The sequence below is a fragment of the Drosophila mojavensis genome, unplaced genomic scaffold, assembly GCF_018153725.1.
Source record: "Drosophila mojavensis isolate 15081-1352.22 unplaced genomic scaffold, ASM1815372v1 contig_74, whole genome shotgun sequence".
NCBI lineage: Eukaryota > Metazoa > Arthropoda > Insecta > Diptera > Drosophilidae > Drosophila > Drosophila mojavensis.
In genome coordinates, this window is record NW_025318899.1 from 5,291,697 (window position 1) to 5,316,608 (window position 24,912).

At 41.9% G+C, this 24,912-nt stretch overlaps 2 protein-coding genes and 1 long non-coding RNA gene across 3 annotated transcripts in view; 2 read left to right on the forward strand and 1 right to left on the reverse strand.

The window, feature by feature from the left end:
• The first annotated feature begins 2,607 nt into the window (after window positions 1-2,607).
• Window positions 2,608-4,001, forward strand: LOC6581490 (ubiquitin-conjugating enzyme E2 4). The gene is made up of 2 exons (XM_002007182.4): window positions 2,608-2,849; window positions 2,949-4,001. The coding sequence occupies exon 2, from the start codon at window positions 2,959-2,961 to the stop codon at window positions 3,595-3,597; it is 639 nt and encodes a 212-aa protein (XP_002007218.1). The 5' UTR covers window positions 2,608-2,849; window positions 2,949-2,958; the 3' UTR covers window positions 3,598-4,001.
• Window positions 4,002-4,092: 91 nt separating this feature from the next.
• Window positions 4,093-24,912, reverse strand: part of LOC6581491 (dendritic arbor reduction protein 1) — a 37,669-nt gene continuing 16,849 nt past the window's right edge. Inside the window, exons 2-6 of the mRNA XM_032731432.2 lie at window positions 14,945-15,536; window positions 13,660-14,468; window positions 12,942-13,596; window positions 9,205-9,264; window positions 4,093-4,652 (exon numbers count right to left, since the gene is read on the reverse strand). Coding sequence (XP_032587323.1) covers window positions 4,465-4,652; window positions 9,205-9,264; window positions 12,942-13,596; window positions 13,660-14,468; window positions 14,945-15,536 — 2,304 coding nt within the window. The 3' untranslated portion in view covers window positions 4,093-4,464. The remainder of the gene's footprint in view (window positions 4,653-9,204; window positions 9,265-12,941; window positions 13,597-13,659; window positions 14,469-14,944; window positions 15,537-24,912) is intronic.
• LOC116804359 lies at window positions 4,647-5,326 on the forward strand. The gene is made up of 2 exons (XR_004364345.1): window positions 4,647-4,913; window positions 4,974-5,326. It is a non-coding gene; the product is annotated as an uncharacterized LOC116804359 (long non-coding RNA).

A 24,912-nucleotide genomic window follows, 5' to 3' on the forward strand; every position in this document is an offset into this window, starting at 1 on the left:
ACATCTGAGCTTATAGCTTGTGAATTAATATCAAATCATAATAATTAATTTGATAGAGCAATATATATATTTATATATATTATACCCATATAACATATGACTTGACAACAATGATATATAAGATAATTAAAGTAAGTTATATAAATTTCCATTGTCTTGCATTCCATCTGTCTATTTAGATTGAATGTGCTCACACACACACACATATACACACAGTCAGGTACTGTGTTTAATACGTATGGATACATTAAGCATTCCCCACTGACATATTTACCCGATTGGCATAGTATCGACACCCACATGGAGATCGAATTGAGTCTGTACGGATTTGTATGCACAATTTGGCTTTGTGCTCGGCTTTGCTTTAATGAGCACAGAGCGCAAAGCGCACAAATTAATTGAAATAATAAGCGAGATCTGTCGAGGAGGGCAGAGGCACACGCGATCTGACTGGAATCGCGCATTGATTTCATATGAAATTCTCCTTTGTTCCGACATTCAGGTGGGTGCAAAGAGAGCGAGTGAGAGAGTGGGGGGGAGGGGAAACCTTTGCATTTATCAATTTGTGGGGTCCTCATACCTACACGTACTCCACATGTGTCTTGCTCATGTATCTGTATCTTTAGCTGCGACTGCGACTCTGTATCTGACTCTGACTGTTGCTGTGCGTTTTTATTGCGTTTATCTAGCAATCTAAAGCCAATTTAATAAGCAGCTTGCCCGCAAAGTTGAGCTGTCAGTGGTAACATGATTAATCAGCGCACAGACAATTGAAGATGCCCGACAAGGCGCGCGAGATGGCAGCGCAGTGCAGTGCAACAGAGATGGAGATGCTCTCGGTACTTGACGCCCACGTGGAGGGAGCTTGGAGTTTAAGCTGGGCAATGATGGATGCCAGGTCGAGGCATGTGGCGAGCGTTGAGTGGGCTTTGCGTTGCTCTCTCTGGGCTTACATGAGGTCTCCTGCGTTTAGTCAATGCAGCTAAAGAAGTTGGCTAACAAATGAACTGGTTTACCACTACTCTCTCTCTCTCTCTCTCCCTGTCTCTCTCTCTGTCTTACTCTATCTATCCATGGCTAGCTCATAAATAAATGAGCCTCATAAAAATCAAACGATTTATAATTTCAAATGGGCACACAACGACAACAATTTTATCGCCCCAATCAAAACAACATGACGCTACAAAATATGAAGAGAGATAGAGATAGAGACAGAGAGAGAGAGGGAGAGAGAAAGAGTAGAAAATGAAATGCAGTCAACAATTGAAATTATTATTTTTATTTTTAAACAATTTTCAAGCAGACAACACTAACAACAACAACAACAACAACAGCAGCAACAACAACAAACGTCTCGCATTTGCTTGACATGTTTGTTTCGTGTACAAAATATTTTGATAATAATCACACGGGCCATAACAACAAAAAGCAATTGAGTCAGTCGGTCTCTCCACAGTCCGTCTGTCCACAGAGACGGGCTCACACTTATCGGCTTTGCATTCTCATCTAAATGAAATTATTGTCTCTTGGCTATGTGAGGCACATAAAACTCTTTATCACATATCTATGTATTTTATATCGATTCTTTAATAACCTAACTGTTAGCTGACGTGTGGAGTTTACCCAAAGAAACACCACAGATTTATTGACAATTGTTGGAGAAAATTTTCAATTTGTCGTTTGACGTTGCAGGGCACGTACTGGGCGAATGTTAATAATCGTATAAAATGCTTGCGATTGCAGTAAATATCGAATACTCGAAAATTCCATTGCACATTGTCTAACGCTGGCATTGAATTGCTGATGGGCAAAGCATGGACTTGAAGAGGGTAGCGATAACTCTGAAGGGCAATTGGAGATAGTTTATGATGGAAGAGGTAACAGTTAGCTTAGAGATGTGGTAACTGTTTGGTTAATTGAGGTTAGCTGAGTCTGGTATCTACTTTATTACAGTAAAATGAAATTTAAATCATACAAAAAAAAAAAAAAAAAAAAAAAAAAAAACAAAGCATATATATTTCTAATATCATTTAAAAGGAATTTATTTCAAATATAATTAACTGCTTGTAAATGAAATGTTAAGAATTTTACGAAGATGCTATAGCCCCTCTATGTGCCGAGAACGACGGACCTATTCATACGCAAAGATTGCTGTACAGGCTGTTTTCTTTATAAAGCATATGTATATACATATCTATATGGACACACATCTATATCCATTATTTTATAGCGTCTGCTACGCCAACGACTACTGCTTATATATATTTTATCAAAAATCACCCTGAAATCCTCTTTTTCAATTGGGCTTAGAGCATAAAAATACACGCAATAAAGTTAGCAACAATTGAGGTCAGTATCTGTCATTCTAAGAAAATTACGTAGACAAAGTTCCATCATACCAAAATAGAGCATAAAATTGCTAATAAAAATCGATACGCTATTTTGGCACGATAGTCAAAAAATACGAAAAATACTAATAAGAGTTTATCACTCATTGTTCAACACTAAACTTGACATTTTCGCATTTCGTGTTTAACAAATCAAAGCAGGCCTTGAAATTGGAAACCCGTGGCAAAAATGCTATAAATAAGAGAACTTCGAGCAGGATAATTCATTAGTTCTCAATTGCTACGAGAAGTCGGTTGTGTTTACAAATCTCTGAAAAAAATCTGTGCAGCAAAGAAAATTGAAATTTAGAACGAATAACAAAATAGTGAAATTCGGGAAGCAAATTTATTTTATTTTTTTTTTTTTTCATTGTCTTTTCAAGTCTCTGGCAAAGTAATTGCAGCGCGATTTTGACAAATTCGAATTCAGCAAATTTTTTATTGAATCTCAAAGCCTAAATAGTGAGTGCAATGAAGGTTTTTTTCTTGAATTTCAAATTTTTTATTTTTTTTTTATTTTTTTATTTTATTTTATTTTATTTATTTTTTTTTTTTTATTAGTCATACCAAGATGCTACGCTGCGGCCCTCAACTCGACTCAGATGATGATATGCTGGGAGCTGATTTTTCCGACTTTGAGGATGGAGACGACTCTGATTTTGATGACATTGGTATGCATGATTTTCCGTTCCTGGTAAATAGCCCTGAGGAGACCATGCGGCGCTTGCGCATCTACGCCCGTTATCCGAACAACGGGATGCCGGAGACTCGCTTGAAGCACGAGCTGGCCCAGATCAGGCAGGGTCCCGTGGAAGGCTGCCGTGTGGATGTGTTGGATGACAATCTGTTCGAGTGGGCTGCCTCGTTGAAGGGTCCGGTGAACACGCCCTATGAGGGCGGCGTCTTTGACATACACATCTCGTTTCCTAACGAGTATCCGTTCGAGCCGCCGACCCTGAAGTTCGTGACGAAGATCTATCATTGCAACGTGTACGGCAGTCTCGTCTGCACCGAGAGATGGACGCCCGTCATAACGGTGGCCAAGCTGATGGTCTCCATTCTCTATATGATGGCGACGCCCGATCCGATGGATCCGCTAAATCCGGCTATCGCCAAACTCTACATCTCTCATCGCAGCGAGCACGACAAGATCGCACGCCAGTGGACCCGTCGCTTTGCCATGCCGAACTCTGAGAAGGATGGACAGTAGGGAGAGCAGGATGAAAGAAGCCAGATTGTGTGGTTTTTCAAAAACATTTTATTATTTGATTTTGTTGTGCCAGCACTTTTTGGTGTTTAGAAACGATATATAGACACATAATACGCTAGCTACATTTACATATACATTTACACTTACACTTACACTTACAATTACTACTACTACAATTACTATAAAAAGAGCACACACACATAGAGAGATGCGCATCGAATTAATGTTGACCGACTACAGATACACTAAAAACTAAAATTTATGGCTAAGGGTGAACTATACAGAAACTAGGCGACAATGACACGTGGCGATTAATGTTCTCCTCCTACAACTTAAATTGTTAAACACACCAATACATATAAATGTATACATACATTGGATCCATGTGTGTATGAATAAATATATACTATATGCACTTTAATACACGGGACTCCGATGGCAGGCATTGCATCTGCTGGGAGTGTGGTTGGAGCGAGCGAGGGAGGGGGTAAAGTATTGAATGCGATAAACGAGTTAACATTAGTTAGGATCGTGCTTAGATATAAGATTTGCATTAATATGTAGTTAAGCAGGTGGAAATTTCATTTACTTAGCATTAAACTAGAAGCGAGTGAGAAAGAGATATATATCTATCTCTATTTCTCTCTCGCTCTTGAGTGCAAAAAGCTCGTTATATTATGTATATGTATATATTCAGGTTTCGTATTTAATATTTAATAGTAACACCATTTAACTATACGAATTTCTCTTAGTAGCTTAACTAAAGTCCTTTGGATTGTGATATAGTTGAATTTGTAGGCCGCGAGAGAAAGACAGAGAGAGAGAGACATGGGGAGTGGAGTCTCTACTCTGTTCGGCTGCTCTCCCTCACTTGTTCTTCGGCAGGTGTCGCTTCATGTGGAGCGCCAGGTGATCGCTGCGCGCAAAGCTGCGCTCGCAGACGATGCACTTGAAGGGCTTGGCGCCAGTGTGTTTGCGGTAGTGTCTCGTCAGCTCGTCGGAGCGTGCGAAGCGCCATTCGCACTCGGGCCACTGGCACGTATACGGCTTTTCACCTGCAAGCAGAGAAGCAGAAGGGGGAAACACAGTTAGCCATGATTTTTACAGAACAAAATTGACAAATGGAATGACAAATGCTTCAAGTGAAGCAAATGTCAGCAGGAGCAGCCGCAGCTTCTTGTCGCGCCTGCTGCATGTATGCGCAAATTAACATTTTCATTGGCTTTTCATGTTAGTTGGAGAACAATCACAACACGACAACAGCAACAACAACAACAACAACAGCAACATCTATAACAACAAGCAAACAGCAGCTGGTAAGTCAATTCGCAGTTCGAGTCACTCAGCGTCGCGTATTTTATGATTTGGATTTTTAGCTCTGGCACACGACTTGCCGCTGCTGACGACGATGGCCCAACAACAACAGTAACAACAACAACAACAACAGCAATAACAATAACAAGAGACAACACGACGACATTTGGCGAGTCGAGCTACAAAATTGTAAACGAAATTGCGACCGGCCGGTGCCCAAATGTTTCTCCGCTGGCTTCGCTGCTCTATGACTAATTCACTGCGAGCGGGCAGCCGGCTGTGAGCAGAGCATTACAACTCAACGGCAACAACAACAACAACAACAGCAGCAATATCAACATAAACATAAACATTCGTGTTCGAATTGAAATTGAATGAAATAATTATTGCGCTGCTTTAAATTTTGTGAACTTGACATTTTATGGCATTATTCAGGCATTGTCCCAGCTGGACCCCAACGAACTGTAGCGAATTCGCATTGCCCATTCGCTATGCATGGCTCGAAGTAAGCGAATTCGCTGTGCGCGTAATTCAAATTTTTGCCATTCGAGGCAGCGCGACGCGACGCGAGGCTCAAGCTCAGCTCAACAATTCGACAATTCGGCAATTCGGCAATTCGAAAATTCTCGTGCAACAACAGCTTCACACTTCAGCTCAAATAACTCGCACTTCTAAGCTCATCTAAGCCGCTGAGACCCTTTTCACTGCCAGCAATAGGCATAATACAAATTATATACTGAGCTCAATGAAAATGCAAAGGCAGGGTATGTAGGTTTAGTTGAAGTGTATGCAACAGGCAGAAGGAGGCGTGGCAGAACTCAATAAATTGTATATATTTTTGATGAGCACGAACAGCTGAGTCGATAAAGCTCTGTCTGTCTGTCCGCATGTGTGAACAAGTGGGTCTCAGCACCTTTATTATACAAAATTTTATCTATTACGTCTTTAGATCTAGATCATAGAACTTTACACCAGGAGCCACCAAATTTTCTATATAGATGCATGTTATAAAATGTTGCTTTGTGTTATAATGGAATATCGTCTCAATAGTTTTCAGATTCTGTTAATTGAAGGTCAGTTGTCAATATCATAAGCATGTTGTCTTAAACTTTTTCTAAAGTGACAAAGATTTACGAGAATATGTAGATTATATTCAGAATTATTGATTGGAATTCGCTAAGTAATAGAGACGTTCCTAAGCAAAAGCCTTAGCCATGAGCCTCCCTATTCGTATGCACGTATATTCTATTTTTACAGTGCTTAGGGTATCTCCAAGTCGGGCAGCTACAACTAGAGCTTTCTTGCTTGTTGTTGTTTCTTTACAGCATTTTCGGTTGAAAATGCCTCTTCAGCGTCGCGCTGAAGCTCGAGAAGTGGCACTCAGCTGACACTTTTGTGGGATTTAGATTTTGGCATAGAGAAACTCAATATGAGCGACGGACTCGTGGCGTGACTTATTGGTTTATTTAGATCTCTTTTAATGAACTTAAGTGCCTCGAGATGACTGAACATATAATCAAAAAAAAAAAAAAAAAAGAAACTTTACCTATCGACACTTGCAGGCACACACATACATACGCGCTATCTCGCTCACTCTCACTCCCTCATGTAAGAAGCTTTGTTTGGTTTTACGAAAACATTGATAAATGGCTGCTGGGTGAGTCATGGCACAGCAACTGCCCAAACAGAATCTCGTAAACAACAACAACAACAAATACAGATCGCGCACTCGTGGGAATATCATTTGGCAATGGCGAAAAATTGAAATCGCTCGTAACTAAAACAAAGATCAGCATCGATGCCGGAGCCAGGGGCCCGCGCCCAGGCCCCGTGGCCGGAGCAAACAACAAACAAAGTTATGTAAATGTAGTTTTGTAATGTGCGATGAACGCAATGCGATAAAGCCGACGAAATTACTTCATAATTTTAGCGTATGGCGCGATAAGCTCAACATGCAACTAACTATAGATATAAGCACAGACATACATATATATATTTGTGTGTGTGTGTGTGTGTGTATGGAGTCAATCGGAGTCGCATATAAATTAAGGCAACGGCCGGCCGCAACTAGCTAGAAGACATGTCTAGCCGCAGGCCTGGCCAGCGGCCTGGGCAACTCCTACTCTCGCCGGGGCATAAAAATCAAACTAATTTATGGCAACGCAAACGTATTAGCAAACAAATCAGTACAAAATAAGCCCAGCCGGTGGGCAAACAGCGTCCAGTCTTTCGGTCTTTCTGTCTTCCAGCCTTTGGGTCTCCCAGTCTCCCAGTCTTCCAGTCGCCCAGGTAGATATGTAAAAATTTATGCGTTCGCTCGCTGCATAAAGATTAGTTACTGGCTGATTTTCTAATCGCCGCCAAGCCGATAAGGACAAAAAGCCCAAATAAAAACGACAAATTTACGAGCTGGCAAACAAAAGACTTAGGCAACGAACTTGCCCAAGAAGTGTCCCCTGCCCATGTGCCGAGCCAAATGCTCGATGTGTCCAGCCTTGGCACTTGAGCTGCAGCCCAGCTAATCAGCTAAGACAACACTCAACTTGGGGTCTGGCGCCACGAGATGCCGCAGCTTCAAAATTGCATGAAAAATGCGACTGTGCCGGGCCTAGCTGTATGTCTGTGTGTGTGTGTGTTTGTGTGTTTGTGTATTTGTGGCTGGGCGTGTGACGAAGTTAACCAAGTCAAAAGCCAAACAAACGGACAGCCATCAGACGGTAGCCACAAATGGTGGCTGCCACTCGAAAAGTGCTGCCAAATTGCTGGCCAAGAGATTTGAGCCAAATGGCCAAAGACGTGGCCATTAGGCCATTGATTCGTCTGGCATTCGTTCGTGCTGGCCCACAGGCGGGCGTCAGGCAATTAAATCTGTTAACCAGATCTATAGCTGCCATTGACAAGGCTTACATAAGATGGTGAGAGAGAGGGCGCAAGAGAGAAAGAGAGAGTGGATGAAAGAGTTTAACTATGTGAGTGGGTGTTAGCTATAAGATTTCTATTTAGAATATGATTAATAAAGGGGAAGAAGAACTCTATTTTTTTTAGAGTATTCAATCTGAGCTGAAACTCTTTTAGAGTTATTTCAGCACATATAAATATATTATATAAATTGCCTTAAACCTTCTCATACTAGATCTGTATTGCATATATATTTTATGCATATCAAATTGACATTTATAATAAAAATAAAATATATATGCAACGAGCAAAAGCTATTTTCATATATCTTGAAATGACTTTGAAACGTTTTTAGCCTTATATAAACCTCAGTCGTTGAGAATTTACAGCTTCACCTTGACTCTGAGTACTTGTCGTCGGGCTTATCAAATGCCGTGTTGTGTTTCTTTAGCGGGGCGTTAAGTTTATCAGTTAAGTGAAAATCAGCGCAAAAGGAAAAAAAAAAAAGGCAAAAAAAAGCAAAAAGTACAAAATCATAATAATAAAAATGTTTTTTAGTGCAGCGCATAAATCAGCTGGTCATGTGCGATTAATAAAAATTAAAACACTGAAGGAGAACTGCGGTCGGGACTTTGAGAGACTCTTTTCGGTTTGGGGCTGCGGCTGGGGCTGGGGCTGGGTCGAGAGTTGAAAGTCGCGAATGAGGGGCATAAAACGTGTGGCCCATAAAACGCAGAGGCAGGTGATCAACCGGCAACGACCCACCAAACAAAAAAAGCAGATAGTCTACAGCTGGAGCCCGGAAAAAAGGCCAGAAAAAAAGACAAAAAAGACAAAAATAACGTCAAGTGTAATCTGAGCAAGAAGGAAATGCAGGCCAAACGTGCGCCCAGCTGATGGCGTTGGCGATTGGCGATTGTTGATGTTGCTGATGTTGCAACTGACCACAAAAAAACAAAAAAAGCAAAACCGAAACCGTAGAAATCACGATTTCTGTGGTTGCTGCGCCGAAATTGAAAAACAAAAACCAAAAAAAAAAAAATAAAACTAAGCCGCTCCGAGCTCTTGGCAAATTATGTGCTGGCAACTACAAATATGAGCGCGCGAATTAATCAAAAGCCTTTTTTTGCGCCGCTCGCTTGCTCAACAAGCGCAGCACAGCTGCCGCTGCATTGGCTCATCGTGGTGGTGCTAGCGGTGCTGGTGGTGCTTTGGTAATAAGCCCGACCTACGCCTACAACGGATGCGGAGCAGCCAGCGATGTGTATGACAGCGGACAAGCCTAGCGGCGCCTCATAACTAACTAATGCCAGCTGGTGCAGTGGTGCAGCGGTGCCGTGGTGCACTGGGCGGTGGGTGGATCTGTGAGCCAGTTAACTATCAATAACAACTTACCCGTGTGTATCCTTTGATGCGCCTTCAAGTGCGAGCTCTTCGTATAAACCTTGGAACAACCTGCAATAGCCAAAGAAAAAAAGAAAGTTTTATTGCATAAGCAGAGGCAGGCAAAAGGAGTGAATATCTAGGCATATACAAATATATTATTATAATCTGTGAGGCGTGTGGAGCTGCATGAATGAGCAGATGAAAGTTAGATGTCTGATAGCTATGATATATGGGGGAGATAGGTATAGTTATATATGTATAATGTGTATAATAATCTAGCAGGAGTGGGCTAAGCAGATAATGGATAACAAGTAGACCGTTTTAAAGGGAGGAAAAGGCAGCAGAATGAGACCCTATGGATCGTAAAGCTTTAAAAGCTCGAGCTTATGGCTCATTATCAAATTGTAGCAAGTCCATTAGTGCAAATATAAATACAGTCGAGTCTCGATAGTTCGTATTCCGATCAATCGAAAATCACGATAAATCGAAACCAAATGCTATCCCCTTGAAAGAAATTCGTTCTCAATAATTCTCGATAGTTTGAATTTCTGTGTAAATCGAAAAAACTGAGTTTTTCGATCATGCCATTTCGAATTAACGGGCTTCTATTCAATTAATATAATATATTTTATATATGTATATACAGTTGTAGTATGTATATACATATATGAATAATAAAGACAAACTGTTTTTAAGGCGCGAATCAGACTCACTATAGCTCATTGAATTGATTGAGCTTAGTGAAGTTTCTGCACGCTTAACTTGAATATAAATATTGATCAAATATGTAAGTATTATACAGTTATATAATATAACTATAATCTCTCTCTCTTTCTCTCTCTAATTTTATCCCTGATCTTCAGCAACAATCTAACATAATTTTTATTATTTTTATAAAGCTAAAAGAAACGATTATCTGCTAAATACACATCTCCTAGATAAATAAATATTAATTTAAAAGCAAGAACAACAACAACAACAACCATGAGTAATTGAGCTATATTTTATGAATTGCTTGTTAGCTTGAGCCATAATTTTAGCAACTGTTTAAATCAAAGCAGCCTCCGCGAGGCATCTGCAATGATCTTGGCCATTAAATTAACAGCTAGCTCAATAGTTGTTAACAATTTTAAGCACTTCACATGCAAGTCTCAGTGTGTGTGTGTGTGTGTGTGTTGGGTCGGCAAACTCGTTGGCCATTTATCTGAGAGCAAAGGAGAAAAACATCTTGATAAGATGACTACGAAAAAAAAAGAGGCACATTGCAAAGTGCAGCGCAGGCTGTGTGAATGCAACTGCAACTGCGACTGTTGTGTGGTTGTGGTTGCTGTGGCTGCAGCTCTGCTGTCAGTGGGTCAGTGGGCGTCGCTACAATCGAGCCTTTAATTAAGCCCGTGCAGCTGTAGCTGTTGCTGTTGCTGTGGCTGTTGCTGGATGTTGTTGGTGAAAGTTGCACAAGATTCACTTGTGCACAGCATGAGACATTTATGTGGCACTTAAAAGGATGCTTAGAGATCCCAGCACGTTCGCTCTAATTGAAAGCTGAGTAGAACGTGACGCGCATATTGCGAAGACAATGCCCAAATAGCCATAGACTTGGCTAAAAATACAGGCAGCCAGCGCGGGTACGCCACCAGGCAAGACAAACATGGCCAGAGCGAATTGATAGCTAAAAAGCGATTCAAGAATGTTGCGTCGATGCCAAGCAACAACCACAACAACCACAGCAACAACAACAACAACAACGATGACAGTTAGACGCGTGATTGGCTGCGACTGCAAAAGTTACGAGAATTGTTGGCCACAGAGCCAGAGCGAACTACTGCAGACATAACTCACTTAGCCAGTTGCAATCTCCCCGAGTTGGCGGAGTTGCCGCGTGGAGTTGAGTCGAGGAGACGCTTGATGTGTGCGCTTATGGCATAATAACTTCATTTGGACAGCATTTTTGTAGCCTAGACTGAGCTTTAAGCCAGCCAACAAGCCAGCCAGCCAGTCAGCTAGCCAGGCCAACGGCAATCGGCAATCGCACACAAAAATATTTGTGCTCGGTACGCGCTTTTTGTCTAAAAATGGCCACGGCAAACGTGTCAGACAATTGTCAATTATTTATTAGTGGCAACGCACGTAGCTAGCGACGCCAACAACGGGCAGACAGAGGGACGGACGGACAGACGGACGAACCATCATTTTGGCTAGACAACGTCGCATTTAGCTTGGGGTTAAGTGTTTTGCGCTACCCTCGCAGCGAACGAACCCGTTAAAAGCTAATGGACTGATCGAAACAAAATTGGTGAAAAAAAAATAGACTTTTTGATTGAGCAAAGAGTTTTTTTTTGCTGATCTTGGATTGATTGTAGATCTTTGTTGGATCTTTAATTGATCCTCAAATATTGATCGGTGCTTTCAGCTTTCTTCTTTGTGCTGCTTATCAGCTGATCTTCAGTTATAAATAATCTCAAATGATCTTCAAAAAGCTTTATGATCTAGTATTGGTGTGGCGCTGCTCATCTTAAGATAAATTCATTTGGTGTAGCTCTTAGTCTCTGTGATTGCTAATCTTATACGATCAGCTAGGATCCTCTTTCTAATAAATTCAAATATCATTTTGAACTGAATATCTTCTAGTACTCTATCCATTTTCTGTATATATTTCTTTTCATCATTTTGATATGATTATATACAGTACTTATATGATCTTCTACTACTTTATCTACCTAAATTTTTTAGAAATTTCTCCTCCTTTTTGTTCCACTTGTCCCTCACTTAATCTTCTTCTTCATTACCTGGCTAACTAAATTGCTTCATAGATCTTTACTTCTACGATTTTATCTTCTCACTCATATTTTCTCAATAGCTCTCAGGCTAAACTTTCCATAATGCCTTCATTCTCTCTCACCCTCTCTTGATCTTCAGCTTAACCAACTAGCTAAAAAAATTACTCTCTTGGTGATCCTCATTTCTTCATCTCAAGTAATCTCTCACAACTGATCTTCAGCTAATGATACCCACGTTTCCTCTCACACTCACTTAATCTTTAGGCTCAACTAACATTTCTCAAATAGATTCAATATTACTCCCACTACTATACTCCATCTCTAGCTCATTTCCAGTCCATCACTTCACTTCATCAACTCCTCTGATTGCATAGGCTGCCTATTCATAGATCTATGATCAGTCAGCTAACTGTTCCACCACACAAGGTCCTCAGGCTGACATTGAAATGCAATGCAATGAGATGAAAGACAGGCACAGAGAGTGAGAGCGAGATACTAAGACAGAGCGAGAGGGAGACTCTTACATAAATGCGACGCTGGCTAATTGGAATTACAAAAGAGGCATTAGAAAAAGCGCCACAACAACTGTCAATAGGCACAGCGGGCGACAGCTAAGACGGAAAGATAATAAATAAATGTATAGATAAATGGAGAATAAATAAATAAATGGCGATTGGCTCTACGCCGCACGCATGCGCAATGAGTAGAGGCTCAGGCCGTGCTCTCGCATGGGGCGACGGCGGTGGGGCGGTGGGGCAGAAGTCGAACTTTTCTACAAAATGTGTCGCAAAGCGCGCCAAATGATAAACGAGTCGCGCATGCAGCGCATCCCAAGCAGAGGCTGTTGAATCTCAGTGGGAAATGGAATGGGAATGAGAATGGAAATGGGAATGTGAATTGGAATGAGAATCGGAATGAGAATGTGAATCGGCATGGATATGGCTAGTGGAATCTGCGTATTGCACTCACCCACAAAATCACAGTGATGGATGCGACGCTTCTCCAGCTCCGGATTGTTGCGTCGATTGTAGCGCACGGTGCGCACGCTCATCAGGCTCGCGATGTGCGCCGGCGTCCCGGGCTGGTGGTGCGCGTGCCGGCCGCGTCGGCCGCTGCTCGAGGGCGGGGGCGGCGGCGGCGGCGGTGCCGGCTGCTGGGCGACTGCATTCGCGGGCGTTAGGGTTGTGAGCGTGGCGGGCGTGGCAGCGCCCAGCAGCTGCAGCGTGGGCGCCGGACTCACCAGGCTGGGGCAGAGCCCGGCCAGGCCATGGCCCTGCTGGTAGGGCGGCGGCGGCGTGCTGCGTCTCTGGGCCTGAGCAACAGCGGCGGCAGCGGCCACCATGGAGGCGCCTGGACTGCCGGGATCTGAGCTGGGCGGGGTCAGTGGCGGCACGAACATGTGGCGCGTCGAGCCGGAGCCCGTGGAGGAGACGCTGCCCGAGGAGGAGGAGGCGGACGTGGCGGAGGGCGTGCTGGGCGCGGCTGGCGGGCAGAGCTGCAGCTGTTGTTGCTGCTGCTGCTGTTGCTGTTGATGCAGCACATGTTGAGCTGTGGGCGTGGCAGTGGTGGGTGACGCTGCGGCAACAGCTGATGGCGGGTGTATTTGGTATTTGGTGTGAAAGGTCTAGAGCGAACGGGAAGACAAAATAGAAAGCTGTGCGGGAGCAACAATTGCTGAGATTCTCACCTGACTGCTATGCCAGCTGTAGCCGTAGCTGTTGTTGTTGTTGCTGCTGTTGTTGCTGCTGGTGTTGCCGCCAGAGCCGCTGCTGCTGCTGCTGGTGGTGGCAACGCTGCTGGTGGTGTTGTTGCTGCTACTGTTTAGATATGCAGCGCCTGATGCGCCGTTCAGCTGAGATGCGTATTGTTGCTGATAGGAGGCAGAGTTGTTGTTGTCGCCGGCTGACTGCTTCGGGCTGTTGCTGCCACTGTGAAGATGCTGTTGATGCTGCTGCTGCTGCTGCTGTTGCTGCTGTTGTTGCTGTTGCAGCTGCAGCTCAACAACTTCAGCTGCGGGTGGCAGCCCGGACAGCGAGAGGCTGGGATGATGCTGGTACAAGTGTTGCTGCTGTTGCTGATAATGTTGCTGATAGTGTTGCTGATGTTGTTGCTGCTGGTGTTGTTGCTGCTGATGGTATTGCTGCTGCTGGTGTTGCTGCTGCTGCTGCTGATGTTGCTGCTGCTGCTGGTGCTGGTGCTGTTGCTGCTGTTGTCGCTGCTGCTTTTCAGTTTTAATCTCCATGGGACTGAGCATTGGTGTCGAGAAAGTTTCGAGCAGAGTTTCATCTATTGCTTCCATTTTGACCTGCGGCAGCAGCTGTTGCTGCTGTGTAGCAGCCGCATTGTCGCCGCCATTGGCCACTGCGCTGCCGCTCAGCATGAGCGCATTCTCCGGATCGATATTCTGTATTGAGGTGGCAATATCGTCCCAGAGCGCGGGTCGCTGATACGGATCGTCCAGTGGATCGCCAAAGAGAGCCTCTTTGTTTTTGGTTTCTGTATATGTAAGTGTGTGTATTTGTGTGTGTGTACGGTGGGGTAAAGGAAATCACTTTATAATCAAACTGCTAATGCCTTATGCAAATGATCGCTCAAACAGGGAATTATTAATGCAAACAAAGAAATCTCGCATATGCATGAAATTTATAAACAACCGTTCGTTCGATCTGTTTGGCTATATTTAGCCAAGACTCTTGCTAGCTAGCCAGCACAACAACTCTCACTTGTATGATTATCATACAGTTCGCTCGCCTCCCAGCCTCGTCTCCAACTGCAGCGCATTCTCAGTTCGTTGAGGCTGGTGCTTGGTTCGTCTGCCTTCGTTTAGGCTCAGATTTCAGCTATGAGCACGTTGTCGCGTCTCGTTTTTGCTATTGACTTGCGAGATTTCTCCATGCGTGTAATAATTGTATGTCACAGCATCTCCCTCTCCCTTTCCCTCTCTCTCTCTCTCTCTCACTCTCTCTACTTACCATACAGATACTCCTTCTCGCTGCCTGCTGCTGCCGTCGTGTTGCCCGCTCCGGCGCCCGCTCCATAGCCCAGTGCCACGTCGTAGGGCGCATCGTCGTAGAGCGGGCCGCATCCATAGGCGGAATTCGAGTTGGAGTTGGGCGAGCCGGCGGGTTGCTGCTGCTGCTGCTGATGGCTCTGGTCGCTGGCATAGCTGGAGGCAGCCAAGTGCCAGGCATCTAAGGCGGCCGCACCACTCTCGCCGCTCTGCAGACTGTGGTGCAGATGATGCTGCTGATGATGATGTTGGTGGTGGTGGTGCGCATGCGCATGCGTGTGCGTATGGTGGTGCGAGTGCAGGTGATGCTGGTGGAGCTGATGGTGGTGATGATGCTGTGCTGCTGCTGCTGCTGCGGAGCTGTTGCTGTTGGCTGTTTGGCTGTTGCTGCCGTTGCTATTACTATTGCTGCTGCTGTTGTTGTTGTTGTTCGTACTATTGTTGTTGTTGTTGGAGGCAGCAGCAGCAGCAGCTAGCACTTCCAGTTCCACATCGGCCGGCTCAATCTTGTGCAGGCGTCCCACCAGCTCGTGCCGATAATCCAGTTCCGGGGACTGCAAACAGATTGAGAGAAATGCAAGAGACGAGTTAGTTGTAGTGTAAATTCTTCGTTATATAGCCACAAGTGGCGAAGGCGCATGTGGTGCGCGAGGCGTGGCAGTGTTCATAAATTTTGATTAAATTTTTATCGCCGGCCAACAAACACTTTGGGCCAACATCTCTGGGCTGCCACTTTACGCTTATCTTTATTTCGGCCGTTTTCTGCGCTTGATTTTTTATGGCGAGCAGCGCTTTTTGTGGGGCCCGTTTTCAATTTAATTTTCATCTTCTCATCTCATTTCAATTCGAGTTTGGCTTTGGTTTTGGTTTTGCTTTTCGTTTGCATTCAAATTTGTTTTTCTAGATTTCTTGGGGCTATTTCAGTACAAGAGTTGGAGTTGCCCAAGGAAGCTACGACTAGAAAATTTAATTAAACTATAGATATTCTAAGGAAGGAATAGAAGGCTGGAAAAATCTCATATGTAGATTTCTTCAATCTTAAATTTCGATCTGTGGATTATCGTAACATAATTTTTACATGGACTGAGGTACTTGCATTCCATTTTTTTAAGTCAAATAACTTCAGTCAGGGAATTTACTAATCGGATATATAAGAAATATATCACTAAAGCTATATTTGTCTCTTCTGCAAACGATCTATCCGAACTTAAGACTCTAGATCTTATTTTTTACCCATTGCTTTACATTTGATATGCTATATCGCATATTTCCAAGCTAATTACGTTAATTAGGGTATTTACTAGTCGAGCCGCCTGATATCATTGCACACTTTGTTGCCTGCTTTTATTGTTGTGCTCTTAAGCGTGCAAGCGCCTGCCGGAATGCAAGTTCGTTGCCTAAGTCTTTCGAATGCGCGCGCTAAAAAAGACTTAATTTATGCAATTTCAGCTGTACATATCTATATATATGTATGTATCTCTCTCTCTCTCTCTCTCATTCTGTCTCTCTAGTAGAGTGGGGCGCTTGACAACTGATTACATATCGATTAGTGCTCAGCGAATGCCGTTTTTCAAATTGAAAGAACTGTCAGCTGGCAATTAGATTAATCAAAAAAAAATAGTTCTACAAGCGGCTCGGGTAGGATAAATGCGATAATGATGATCTGTTGAGCAGTATATGAGACTTTTGCTTATAGCCTACTTTTCACTCAGTTAGTTTTGTAGTTCCTTTCGATCATCTCTCTTTTTCAATTTTGTTTATTTGTGGTCTTCAATAGTTTTTGTCACCTGTGGGTCTGTCAGATATTTATGGCCAGCGTTTTTTTTTTATTGGCCAAGACAAGAGAGTCTGGGCAGCTTATTTATGGCAACACTTAACGTTGTTTAGGCACACATAATAATCATTTGGCAAATTAGAGAAACTTTTTTTCCCGGCTTTTCACATGCAAATGACGAAGGCACTGGCAATATATTACGGAGAGTTGAGAGTTGAGTTGAGAGTTGAGTTGAGGCTTGATCGGAGCCAAACTGAAATCTGACTCAATTCGAGAAATGCCCAGCACTGACTCACACACTCACACACACTCACACACACACACACGCACACACTGTCGCACAACAACCCACCAACGTAGTTCGTTTCTTTTTATGAGCTGAAAATTTACGAGCGTGGCAAATTATTTTGCCGCAATATTTTTGCCAAGCATTTTTCATTTTATTGGCTGCGGTTGATTTCGTTGTTGTTTGCATTTTTTTCGGCTTTAGTTTTTCGGTTTTTTATTTTCATATATTTTTTTCTCTTTCGTATGTACGCCGACACATAAACGAGAGTATTTGGAACGGTACTTGAAAAATGTTTGCCCGGCTCTGAGGTCAGCATGGCGTGTGATAATTTTAATAGATTTCGCTTGGCGAATATGAGTAATATTTTTTCAGAGGGATAGACGTTGGCCGGAGGGAGGGGAGGAATGGGCAGGAGTTGGGGTTGTATGTACGCTGACTTTTCCTAGCTAGGCATTTCCACGAATTGAATTCGATTTTTCCAGCTTGCCAGAGGCCAGAAGCGTGGGCCGCATTTAGTGCGCTTCACACGCAAATGACCTCATCAAAATGCGTAACGCATCGCCCCGAAGCGTCGCGGAATCTTTAAGTGGCCTCGGCCTCTGCTGCTGCCGCTGCCTCGGCTCACTCCCAGTGGACTTTGGCGGAGGCAGCGCTGGCAACTGCACAACGGTACTAAAGGCCCAACAGCAGCAGCAGCAACAGCAACAAGTGCCTCCAGCTGTCTGCCACAGTCGCAGTCTGACATATTGACAACAACAACAACAACAACATCGAGAAGAAGCAGCAGCAGCAGCAGCAGCAGAAATACGAACCTGTTCTTTTGGGCTTTCGCTTTGGCCAACTTATTCTGTATGCCTAGTGAAATTATGTGCAGGTAATTTTTGATTTGTTTATACATATATATACATTATTTTATTTTTTATAATTCTTCTTCTTTTTTGATAATTTCTTATACCCGCGTACGCCAAGTTATTTTCTGGATATTAAAATGCCGTTGCCAGCAATCGGCAATCGGCAATAAATGGGCATTACGCACTCGACACACTCGAAACAAAAGCCATTTGCATAAATTGAGCAATTGAGGAGGAAGAGCTTAAGGCAGCTAGTACCGTTCTCTCATATCTGTTAGCCAGGCTAGTGTTTTATTGATATTGTTTTGGCCCATTTTGCCGAGGTGCCTATATAATATTTATGACTTGTGGTTTAATTGTTATTTTGTGTTAATTTCTATGTGTAGAAATTCATTTTGTTAGCAGTTGACTTGGGCATATTTAGTATTCTTGATTCTTGACAGATTGTCAGGGGAGTTGGTATGATTGGCTATATAACCAAAGTCTTTCTTGATGACTATTGAGATATCTTATTGTTTTATTTAGCACATTTTATTAGAAGAATTAGTTCAATTAGGATCTTATATCATATAGCTGTTCTTTACTTTAATAGAAATATTTATTTAAAAATATTATTTTTAATATTTGATCAAGAAACTGCTCAACCTCAATCTGGAATTAGCTTCTAAAAAATTATTTTTTTTGGGGATAATTGAATTTCTTCTCAACTTAACTTCCTCATATTATAAATGTCTATTTAGATATATTCTGTAAACATATATCTTCTGTAAAATCTCATAAACAAAAGATCCCACTAAACACATCAATCAACTCTTGCTCTATTCACACAATCCTAGTTGATTTAGTATGCAGAACTTTTGCACTGTGTTTATGATTTGTATAGAAATAAAAAATAAATAAAAAGCAGAAATTATTTATGGCCGCACTTGAGTGTTTTATATGTGCCCTATAAATAGCTCCGGCTTACTTTATCTTGGCCATTTGGCGTGTGGGCGTCCATTTCTAATATTTATTCAGCATTCCTGCAAGGCATTTAGTCATTGAATTTATTATTTCCCGCAGCTCTGAGGCTTTTGTCATTTGCTTTTTTCTCTCTCGGTCAGTTTTTATTTTTATGGGTTATTGGTTGACTTGTTTATTTCTTTTTTTTTTTTTTTTGATAGTGTTGAGCCCATAGAGCATCGTCAGCTGGCCGACATTTACGAGCAGCTTTATGCGCAGCTGTCAAAAAATCGAAAACCAAATTTGAAAATGGCCAATTTTATGGCTCAATATAGAGTCCGAGTCCACAGTTGGAGTCTATTGTAACAGCAAATATGTATGTAGTAAAAATAAACAACAACAATAACAACAACAACAACAATTCATATTGTTATAATGAGAGAGGAGAAAGAATAAATATAAAATTGCCAATTTGACATCTTTTTTTACTCATTCTGGCATATTGATGGCTGTTAATAGAGCCGCGCGTCTTGGCCAAATTGAAAAGAAATGTTGGCCAAAACGAGCAGCTCTTTAAAATGCAAAGCAACGGCCGCTGCTGGCGGCAGAGAGGGAACGAGCGAGTGAGCGGAGGGGAGGGGAAGCTATAGCTGTATAATAAAAGCAATAACAGCAACAACAACAACAACAACAACAACAACTTTAATGGTACATAAAATTTATTAATTTTTATAGACATTATTCTTATTGGTTGCTTGTTTCACATTTTGAGTCAATTTGATTTTTGGCCTTTTTTTAGCTTTTTTTTTTTTTTGTATTATTTATGAGGTAGTGAAGAGTATATTGGCTTTAGGCAGTGTTGGGTCTGCCAGAGACTTGAGTTGTGATTGATATACTAGAGTTTAAGCTCGATTGATATAGAGAGATGAGATGTATTATAGGAGTTGTCTGGGAGCATAGCATCAAGAGGGCATAACTTTAAGCTATATAACAGAAGGAGGAGGCTTTGATTGTGGTATATATCTAGAGTATATGAATATCTATCTATATATCTAGAGTATATGAATATGGTATAAATGTCAAATATGTACCAGAAATGTAGTTTAAATGTGAGATCTATGTATATGATATATAATTTAGGCATACAAAATGGTTTAAATGTGGGGTGAGATGTATGTATATGACCAAGATACACATACATATGTACATAAATCATATCCAAAGAATCTAGCTTTAATAGCACCATACGAAATGAGCTTATGTTACAAGTTGCTTAGGGTTATATAGATAAAAGATAGAGCAGGTACTGTAACTTGAATCCAAGCATGTCTCAAGTCAAGTTAATACTACTCAATATACCTAAAAATCTATACGAATAGCTGCTACAAGCCCAAGCATTATGTATAACCATCTCACATCTGGAACCAACTTCAGCAAATTCTACAGTTCAATCATCTATACCTCGATGGTATGCTCCACTATGCCAATTCAACTTACTTTCAATTTAGTGAAACGAGCATTTGACAGTTGTGTATGCCCGTTTGCAGCTAATTTGTTTTTGGTTTGATCTGAGCTGGTGCCAAAAATTGTTGGCTTTTTGAGGTTCTTGACCACGCACGTGTGACTCTAAATGTGCGCCCGCTGCTGTACGTGTGTGTTGTTGTTGTTGTCATTGCTGTTGCTGGCTTTGGCATTATTTAGCATATTTTGTTCGATTTTAAATGAAGTCACGTTGCAATCGTAAAGTCGATATTTATGTTTGTCATTATTTTTTATGCTCTGCTGCTTCTTCTACAACTTCTGGTTGTTCCTCAAGCTGAAGCTCTAACTCTGCCTCTAGTTCTTGTTGTTGTTGTCGCTGTTGTTGTTGTTGCTGTTATTCATATCAATATTCTTGCTGCTGCCGCTGGCCATTATAATATACAATGTTTCTTTTGCGCCGTTTAACAAAAGCCGTTAACAACTATATTTCTATGTTTTCGTGAAATGCCAAAGCAACATGCAACCTGTTGCAGGCAAATGTTGCCGTTGCAGTTGCAGTTGCCGGTAATGAGGCAGCTGTCAACTCTCATAAAAGTCAACGAAATGAATATGAGAAGTCAGCCAGCCTCATTATGAGAAATGTGATTTTTGCTTTGAGCTGCGCCGACTCTTTATAGAGACAGGAAGCCTATCTCTCTCTCTCTCTCTCTCTCTCTCTGTCTGTCTCTCCCTCTCTATCTCCCCCACACGTGCCATCTTGCTGCACATCATTTGGGTATTTGTTAAGTACCTCAACGATCTGTGGCCATTTCGCTGATAAGACAAACACGCATCAATAAGTTTTTTTTTTGCAGTCTAACAATAATTGAAGTCGAATTGCAAACAAAGAGAGCCAAAAGGCAGAGGCAGAGCCAGAGCCAACATTTCTCCAACTCTTTTTGTTCACTTTGTGAATAATTGCTAAATAATCCGCTGGCTGTGTTGGCCCCGGGGCGTCGCGTCGCAGTTGGCAATTGACGGCCACAAAACGGGGTGCAAAAAAAAAAAAAAAAGAAATATTTCCTGAATTTTGTTAAATTAAATGACTTTTCGTTGTTGTTCTCGTTGTTGTTGTTGTTGTTGTTATTGTTGCAGTGAAAGTTTCTAATGCAGGAAATGTATTTGACAGCCAAGAAACTTGAGAGTCTCTTACGGAATGTGTGTGTGCGTTTGTGTGTGTTGGTGAGAACAAGTTCGTTGCCTCAGTCTTTTGTTTGCTCAACCTGGCAAATATCCAATAAGATATACTGGCAATAAAACAAAATTTCAATTTGCTGACCCCCAAGCAACAACAACAGCAACAACAACAACAAAGAATGCAGTTAACTTTTCACAAAATACGAAATACAGCGCTATAAACGCAGCTCATAAAATCAACAACAACAACAACAACAACGGCAACGGATGCTGCGCAGCTCGGCTCGTAAAAATAGTTAAACTTTTAATAAACAAATGAAAAAAAAAAAATAGGAAAAAGAAAAGGAAAGAAATATGCGCATGACTCATAGCAGCAGCAACAACAACAACAAAAACAATTTGCATAAAAAATCGCTGGCAATCATTTTATTGGGCCGAGCGCTCGTAAATCTTCGACAACGAGTCAAGCCACAACTTCAGCCACAGCAACAACAACAACAACAACAACAACTTGGTCTGACCACACAGTTGACAAAAAAGAAACAAACAAAACACAGAGTAGAGAAAATGTGGAAAACTATGCCAAATATGTTTTCCGCATTTTCTTCTTTTGCATACGCCCCAGGGACACAAACCGAAGCTGATGGCAGCGCCAGAGCCAGAGCCAGAGCCAGAGCTAGAGCTAAGCCCAAATCAGCATAGCAAATCAAATTTGGAACAGTAGTTGACCAAAGACTCGACTAAAGAGCCAAGTTAAAGCTGTTGCAGCAGCAGCTCCAACTGCAGCTGGAGCTTGGACAAGTGCAGCGCATGCTAAACATGCGTTTGGCATCGTTTCGTTTTCACTGGACATACGCAGACACACACACACTCGCACACTCGCACACTCACACACACATGGGCAACCCTTGCCCCCTTGCTCTGTGGCCCCCATTGCCTTGCTTTTAAATGTCAACGAGCCAAACTTGCGGATTTGCAGTCAATTTTCTTGGAATTGAATTTTGTGTCCATTTGTGCCTAAGAGAGATTACATGCCCACTTTGCATGTGACGCTGAGTGGGGCAGTAGCTAGTGGGTTAGCTGTGCGGGGGAGGGGCACGGGCTGGGACAGGGGCAGAGGCAGGGGCAGGGGCAGGCGGTAGCGGTGGACAGTTGGCACATGACTTTTTATGTTCGAGTATGTGGTGCAGCCTGGGCGTAGGATATTTATCTTCAAGTTGACTCCACACAGAGCAGCGAATGGTAGAAACTGTCGCTTAGACTTGGAATGTGATGATATGCCATTAGAGAAATAATATTTGATGTCCATATAAGCTCTTTTATGAACCATAAAAAACGAATTATATATATATATTTGTCTCTATAACTTATACTTAAGCTCTTCTTTAGATGATTAAATAAACATTATTATGTTATTATAAAACAAAAATATTTTCAAGTCCCCAGGAAGTGGATCATTATAGCAAATTTAAAAAGAATAATAAATTAAGTTTTTATATAATAAATATAATATATATAAGCTCGTCAATGCGTGTGTAAATATATTATGTATTATTATCTATATATTATATATATTTTTGTATATTATTAAGCTTATTGTATATATACTATATAAAATATTATTTTGAGTCCACAAATCGCAGAGTAGGACAACAAATATAATTTTAGTGTGAAATAATTTTTTTTTTTTTTTTAAGTAAAATGAGTTATATAGGATATACCAAATATTTTATAAAAATTTAAGAATGTTTGTTAAATTGAAACAAATTCTGATATTCTAATTTAACATTCTATAGTAAATATATATTAATAAAATATTACAATGTTTGAAAAAAAAAAAAAAACATTTAAGCTACTCTGATTTGATTTTCAATACATTTTATTGTATAAAAATTATATTATTAAAATATTCAAAATTTATATAAATATGTATATAGAACAAAATTCAAAGCTGTAAGCTATTTGAACTTGACCTAAAATATATTATTAAAATATTTAAAAATATATACCTATATACCTAGACTTATGCTGCTTTGTGACTTTTTATATAAATATTGTCTACAGAATCTAGAGATTCTTTATACATATTAAAACTATACTTTAAATTATGTGTTTAATTATATATTTATTAAGTAATATAACTATATATACATGAGACATACATGTATGTATGTGCACTACACCTTATATCCTCTGTATATCAGCTTTCTGCTGCCCGTTTCATTCCACCTAAGCTAGGGTAACCTGATTGCCTATCAGCTCAGCTACTTCATGTTCCTTTCCATGTTCTATGCCAGCTAAGCTAGGGTAGCCCGAATGTCTATCAGCTCAACAGCCACTCAACAGTCACACACACACACACATGCATTTGCTGCTTCTGCTGGCAACGTTGCTCGCTCCACTCTGCTGTGGCAGTCACTTTTACAGGCAGGCGTGTAGGTATTGACAGCCGAGGCAGCTACCTGTTGCAGCAAATGCAAGAGCCGCACAGCCGCACAGCAGTGCACCAAAGTGTTGCAATAACGCTAGCAGACAGAGCAGCAGCAGCCAGAGCAGCAGCGGCAGCAGCAACAGCAACAGCAATCGACATGTTGGGCGAGAATCATTTACACGCGAGCTGGGCAATGGGGAGGCTGAGTTGATTTTGGTTTATTTGCGCTTGTCGCCAGCCTCATTTGTCGGCACAGCTGGATGCGCCTTATGGCACCTGCAACACCAACAGCAACACCAAACACCAGGCAAACAATTTGTAGCACGCCAAGTTCGTTTTTTCTTCTTTTGTAGAACTCTGCCTTGACACCTGGCCGGAGCTTAAGCCCGAACTAGTCAAAAGTGAGCCCATCAATTAGGCATAAGCGACGGCCGCACGCTCATAAATATTTCATGTGCAGCGCCCAAGCGGCCAGGCGGCGAGTGGAAAGCCAGCGGAAAAGGCATTTCTCAGCCCAACAAGGTGTCAATTTGACATAAATGGCCCGCTTGGGCTTTCGTTTACATAATTAAATGAACAGACTAGATCTGTGCGGTCCGCCTCAGTCCCGCACCCCGCGCTCTGCCACTCGGCCACTCGCCCTCTCTAATCAGCTGCCAGATCGGGCTAGAAGGCGCTAAGTGTCGCGGCAAACAGATACAAAACGAATCGCACGCACAAATCTCTCGCAAAGGTGTTAAAAGAAAAGCATGCCAGGCAGTCGGCCAGGCAGTCGGCCAGCCAGGCGTTTATCTTGCGCGCTTTCTCGCCGAGACCCATTAAAAAAATCGAAAATGAAAAAAAAAAAATGAAAAAGGTGTAGAAAACTAGGCATGCTGCCCGCTCGATCATCATTAGGAGTCAATGATCATTGCGTGCGGCTACAGCTGCAATGGCGATTCACTGCGTCAGTTCCATATGCCACCAATTCATCAAACTGCCCAAG